General features: G+C 48.6%; 1 protein-coding gene across 1 annotated transcript; it reads right to left on the bottom strand.

Annotated features, from left to right (window-relative positions):
- Positions 1-410: 410 nt before the first annotated feature.
- On the bottom strand, positions 411-2,981 carry C15H20orf202 (chromosome 15 C20orf202 homolog). The gene is made up of 2 exons (XM_059898767.1): positions 2,853-2,981; positions 411-644 (listed from the first exon to the last, which is right to left on the bottom strand). Exons 1-2 carry the CDS (start codon positions 2,916-2,918, stop codon positions 411-413), a joined length of 300 nt encoding a protein of 99 aa, XP_059754750.1. The 5' UTR covers positions 2,919-2,981.
- Positions 2,982-6,511: the final 3,530 nt, after the last annotated feature.

Below are 6,511 nucleotides of genomic sequence, written 5' to 3'. Positions count from 1 at the left end.
CGGGAAGACAGAAAACAACCGTCAAGTCACTGCACGGGGTTCTGTATTTTTGCCATGGCAACACTAGATAAACATCCTGGTACATTGAGCCCTTCTTTAACAATCACCTTGTGGGAAATTCCTAAGAATAGGATTACCACCATGGTGCTTTCCAGAAGCCATGTAACATGTTTGTGTTTTCCAAATGTGTTCACATCCAATACTTTATTTGTGCAAACCCTGAGAAGTGACAGGAGAGGAAAGAGTGACACAGAGAAGCTGAGTGACAGGTCCAGGGACACACAGGGAATGAGGGCAGGGGTGAACCCAGAGACCGGCCTTCCTGACTCCCATTCCGGTGCTCTCTCTCATCACAATCAAAGTTTAGACCAGTGGGGGGAGGGTTTAAAGTCAGGGTCATCTCTGGCCTGTTAAGGGAGGGAGCTTCGTCTGCTGTCTACCCCTTGGAGGAGCTGGGCCAGGCCCCTGGAGGAAAAGGGCTGGTGGCCCCTGCCTTCCGAGCCTGCTCGAGGTCTGATGGGGGAGGTCCCGCCACTGGATCTGGCATCCTCCCAGTGGGCACTCTCAGCACGCAGCTCCTCCAGGACACTGTGAAGATGCTTCAGCGTGAACAGGAGTCTCTGGTCTTGGACCTGCATCTCAGCCTAGGAGAAAGAAGGAGTCTGTGAGGGGGCGGCCAGAGGGCTGGATGTTCCCCCAGAAAGCCTGCTCCTATCATTGTCTCATTGGAGACAAGCCCACAGCCTCATAGAAGCCATGTCCACCGAAGCCTCAGTTTCTTCATTTGCAAACTAGAAAGCAAATTACTTGCCTTTCAAGCCTCTCTCCCCTGTTTTAGATTCCACCAGGACTTTGGGGGCTGACATAATCCCAGGAAAGGAGGGAGAGCACCAGACTTTCATCAGTGTTCATCAGTGGCAGTTGCTGGTGTCACTGACTTGTTCCTTCTGCTGCATAAAGTGACTGACATACTTCACTGATGGTCAAGCGGGGCTTCTTGGCTGGGCTCCAGACGGGAGCCCTTGTGATGTCATGTAAATTCCCTGCGATGGAGGTTAAAAACACACTTGACTGGGCTTCCCTGGTGGCGCAGTGGTTGAGAATCTGCCTGCCAATGCAGGGGACACGGGTTCGAGCCCTGGTCTGGGAAGATCCCACATGCCGCGGAGCGGCTGGGCCCGTGAGCCACAATTACTGAGCCTGCGCGTCTGGAGCCTGTGCTCCGCAACAAGAGAGGCCGCGATAGTGAGAGGCCCACGCACCGTGATGAAGAGTGGCCCCTACTTGCCACAACTAGAGGAAGCCCACGCACAGAAACGAAGACCCAACACACAGACATACATAAATAAATAAATAAAAACACACTTGACTGAGAAATTTGCAAGTCAGGGACCAGCAAGTGGAGACTCAAGGCTCATCTCTTGGCATCATGTGGAGGCAGAGGACATTTGGCCCCGGGAGGCTGTGCCCCGGGTAGGCTTCCCCCCACCCCTACCTCTTCTCCCTCCTCATGGGTAGGAGAGAAGAGAGGTACTTTATCAAGTGGAAATCGTCACTTTGGGTTCAGGTACTAAGCAGTCTCAGTGTAGTGCCTAGTGTTTAGGGGGAGCATGGGGAGGGACTGCCACCCAGCCTCTAGATCCCTGAGGACTGTAAGAAGCTGCAGTTCCTGCTGCTGGAGTCCCCTGGGCCCATGAGAAGCCCTACTGGGTCAGCCCCTCCCACCGAGGTGAGGACAGGGTTGGTTCCCAGCTAGTCTGTTTCCTGGCAACCCAGACAGGTCATTTTTGGACAGTCCTCTCTGTCCCTCCCCAGAAGAAGAAGCTGGCGTATTGGAATACAAACTTTGGGTGCCTTCTGTTGTTCCCCAAACCACCTTCTTCTCTCTCTGGGCTGGTGTCCCCACATACTTTGGGGCTCCCCTCTATTTTTGGACTTGGAAAAAACATCACAAGGAGAGGCATAAGGCCTGGCTTCCTGAGCAGCCACTGAGGGGCCAAGTGACACAGCTCATAAGTTCAGGTGAGTTAGTGCCCCATGGGGTGGAGCCTTACAGACAGGAAATGCGAGACAGGAGTGAGCTGGGCAGATAAACTTCCTCTTCTTCTCTCCCCCAGGGTGCAGATCCTCCTTCAACCCCTGCAGAGAATCCCGAAGCCAGGTAAACCGGCAGCTGAGAGGGCCTCTGGGCCTCTTTAGGGCTCCTTTCTAAGTGGCAGCCAGCTTGATAACACAAGGCATCTCCTCAAATAGCATTGGCCTTTGCCTCCACTCCCTATTTCCCTCACTCTCACCACTCTGGGCTTGTACCTCCAAATAAACGGTTAATACCCCAATCCTTGCAAGCCTCTGCTTTCTAGAAGACCCAGGCTAAGACAGCTGATGTACTCCATATCCAGCTGGGTCAGGATTGTAACAGCCAACATAGATGTGCCACGCAGGCACTAAGTGAATTACACCATCTCCTCACCAAATTCTTACAATAACCCTTGTGGTGCTGGTACTATTGTTATCCCCATTTTACAATAAGGAGACTGAAGTTCAAAGAGGTAAAGCCACTTGCTAGAGGCCACACAGCTGCAGAGCTGGGCACATACCAGGACTCAGTGTAATTCTAAAACCAGTCAGGCAAGTACCGCAACCAGAGCCTCCTATGTAGGCCACGACCTACTTATCCCAGCACCTGAGGTGGTGATTGTGCAGTGTGTGGCTGGTCCCAGGGGTGCCTGCAGGGCCTACACCCCAGCCTGAAGCTCTGCCCCAGCCTAGGGGGCACCTGGGAGTGGGGGAACCAGGGAACCTTGGAATATATGGTGTGAAAGCGCCAGGTAAAAAGAAATGTAAAGCCTTACCAGCTCCTTTCTCAGCCACTCCAGGGTCTGCCCAAGACTTGAGGTTGGCTCTTCTGCTGTTTTCATCTCAGCGTCCTTGGGAGAGACCTTGATGCTGACCTGGTGATGGGCCTGAGGGACTTTTGACTTGGACAGTCTGCTCTCTGCTTCAGGCCAGGAGTAGGGTCTGGCTAAGTCACTGAGGATGGAGTTAATGAGAGCAGGAAATGGCTGACATTGGAAAATGTAGTGTGTGTGTTTTTTTTAAAGGGCTTCAGTGCTCTGAATAGAACAAGGGGCGGGGGGAGGGAGATCACTGGGGTATGGGTGCCTCAGTGCCTATGGGCTCCAGAATCCAAATCTGATGCCAACAGGATCACAGAGACTATAAAGCTTTAAATGATAAAATTAATAATTATTATGAAAATAGGTGTCCCCTTTCTGAGGGCTTGTTTTGCTCTAAATGCTTTGTTATATATATATATATATATATACACACAGATATATAAAACCTCATTTGGGGCAGATGGCACATCTGTGTCCCCAGTCCTCTCCCTCCCTCCCTCACCTATCTATAGAGTCTATCGATAAGGGAAATGCTCACTTTCCAAGTCCCCTTTCTTCTGGATGCCCATGCGCCCCATTTCTAGCAAATGAGATCAAAGCAGAAATTTGCTGTTAGACTTCTAGGAAAATATTACCTACATGATAAGGAAAAATGTCAATGATGCTTCCTCTTTACTCTTACTTTCTTCTACTTCCTTCTGCCTTGAATGTGGATGTGATGCCTGGAGCTACAGTAACCATCTTGCAACCCTAAGACAAAGGCCAAGAAAATTGCAGAGTCATTGAAATCACTCAGTCACAGAATCACCAACATCATCTGCCTGTTATATGAGGCAAGAAACCCAATTTTTAATTGGGCAAACACAGTTCTAACTGACATCCCATTTATTCTTCACAACACACTGTGAAGTGGGCATCCTTTAGTTCTCTCTTTCAACAAATACTTTCTGAGTACCTACTGTGTTTAAAATTCTGCTGTAGGCAGATAGAGGAGTAGAGCCCAAAATCAGAGAGACAAAGGCTGGAGCTGACATCCTAGTGGATGGAAACAAACTATAATCAAGTTAATACTATGATGCCAATAAATAGGATCTATTCTCATGCAGGCTTTTAAAAAATGTATTCTATCCACTTGAACTAGGAACCCCAAACTAAGAATTAACATAGTGATCCCAGGTAAGGAGCTGAGGTGACCAGCAAAGCAAACTTAACCTGTTTTGGAGGGACTTGCCCTCAACTGGGCTACACAAGCTGTCCACAGGTAAAGCTCCACTGAAGGTGAGCTCTTAGCCCCAAATTACAAACCACACAAGGAAACCATCCACCGTAAGTGAGAGTCAGCAGACACCAGCAACAGCAGGATTAGACCCCACTTCCCCTAAGAACTTCAGATGAGATTTTAAAAAAAAAAGTATTTTGAAAAGAATTAAAGTCATACAAAAGAATTCAAAAACATAAGAAAAAAGACACGATTTTAAAAGGCAGATATGAAAAATAGCTAAATAGAATTTATAGAAGTAAAAATTATAGTAAATGTTTATAAATTAAAGAAAAAAGAGTGTACATTTAAGTGTAGTGCCAGAAGACAGAGTTAGGGCAGGCGATATAGGACATAGGGAGGCAGATTAGGACTCAGTAGGAGGAAAATGTTGCTTAGAATTCTTCCAAGCAGTGGGCACTCAGCCAGTGGAGTGGGGAAGCACAGCCCAGACGATCAGGGAGGCTGGAGAAGGGGCTCCACTGGCTCAGAGATGGGACCTGCAGCATCCTTCCAAGTGTGAGACTGACTGGGCAGGGAAGGGGGCCAGGACACTGTATAGGAAGCCAGGACACCTGGGTTCTAACCCGGTGGTACCAAATTTTCTATGTGAGCTTGAGCCTCATCCTTTCCATCTTAAGCATAATGAGGCTCAAAATAGTTACAAAAATGAGTTGTAAGAAACATCACATTTCTTATACCCTGGAGTTTACAGCTTAAGATGCATTCTGACTGCCACATGCAGAGAAAATTTTATGTGCAATTTCTCCTAGTTTAGCTGTCACTCTTCAGAACCAAAGAGGATCCAAGAATCTCCTGCTTGCCACACTCACACCCCTTCTGAACACAGGGGCCAGAAATGATTGCTTCCAGGCAGATCACCAGGCTTTGTGTCACTTGACTCTGTAATTATGGGACAACTGCTTGGATCAGAAATGGGTGTCCCAGCCCAAGGCAGCCACCTGCAGACTGGACAGGAGGGAGACCCTCGGCTTGTGGGTGATGGTGTGAAAGCAGTTATGTTCTGGGTGGTGGCCAAATGATCCAATCAGACCTTCTCTCAGAGAACTTGAATTTGCCACAGTTAGAGGGATTGGATTGTCACAAGACTACTGTGTAATGAAACTCTCCAAAACTCCATACCTTCAAACAACTGTTTATTTTTGCTCTTGAGTTTGTGGTTTGGCTAAGATGGTCTGCATCGGTCTTCAGGTCTGCAGATCCGAGCCTTCGCCATGGGTCTCTTGTCCTCCTCCTAGAATCACTGGGCTACTGGGGCAAGTTCTTCTCTTGGCAATGGCAGAGGATAGAGAGCAAGTGGAACCATGTGAGGCCTCTTGAGACAGGCTCAGAACAATCAAGCTGTCACTTTTGCCATGTAAGCAAAGTGAGTCACACAGCCAAGCCCCAAATTAAGAGGCCAGAATGTATACTCTACCTATGAAGAGATTGTGCCATGTGTGGAGTTAGGGAGGAGTGAAGAAGGGGGGCTGGCGATTCTATATGAGAAGGAAGTTAGTTCAGAGGCAGGGTCACAGGCCCCGAGGGGTCCAGAGGGAAGGCGGCAAGCAGAAACCATGAGATGGCAGGAGCTGGAGGCAGGAAGAGTTGCTGGGTGGCAGCGGCAGGAGACACAGAAAGGCCTAGAGAGACTGGAGGATGATTTAGGACAATTAACATTTACTGCTCTCTGACTCCAGACCAGGCGTTGTGATAAGCCCTTGACAACACAACCTCATTTCATCCTCAAAACCTTGTGACTGCAGTTCCCAAACTGAGTGCCAAGGCACCCAGAGGCACTTCAGAAAACTCACAGAGGCACTGCAAAATATTTTTAAAATTTGAGGGAAACACAATAATATCTGTTGGATACTGTACAAACTACTATTAAGTTGTTTGAACCTAATTTAACAAACAACTGTTAGACATTTCTTCGGGCCTGGGGCACTGTGAAAAAATTACAGAGATGATAAGGATGCCATGAACTGAGAACATTTGGGAACCGCTGCCTACGAGGTAGGTACCATTGTTATCTGCATTTTATAGTTGATTAAGAGCCTATTATTAACCCCTTTTTACAGGTGAGGAAACTGAGGCTCAAAGAGGCATAGATTTTCCTAGGATCACCCCAGCAGGTAAGCAACAGGGCTGGAATTAGAACCTGTTCTCCCTGACCTGTGTGGGAGGGTCTTGCCTGTTGTCTTGCAGGGGTGGAGGGTCAAGCGGGGGCTCAGGCTAGGCCATCTGCTGCCATCCTGGGCAGCCCAGCAGGTTCTCTGACTGACACAGGAGTGGTGTTGATAGGAGTGCTTGGCTATTAGAATCTGATGCTCTGTCCTTGGCCTCCAGTGCCAAC

Source organism: Balaenoptera ricei, chromosome 15, assembly GCF_028023285.1.
Source record: "Balaenoptera ricei isolate mBalRic1 chromosome 15, mBalRic1.hap2, whole genome shotgun sequence".
Classification (NCBI taxonomy): Eukaryota; Metazoa; Chordata; class Mammalia; order Artiodactyla; family Balaenopteridae; genus Balaenoptera; species Balaenoptera ricei.
The sequence above is the reverse complement of the archived record's forward strand: the minus strand, read 5'-3'. Positions and strand labels throughout refer to the sequence as shown.

Excerpts from the sequence above, each read along its gene's own strand:
- C15H20orf202 (XM_059898767.1), bottom strand. The coding sequence starts at position 2,918 with ATGAAAACAGCAGAAGAGCCAACCTCAAGTCTTGGGCAGACCCTGGAG. Across the intron at positions 645-2,852 it reads AGTGGCTGAGAAAGGAGCTG|GCTGAGATGCAGGTCCAAGA; the intron begins GTAAGGCTTTAC and ends TCTTTCTCCTAG.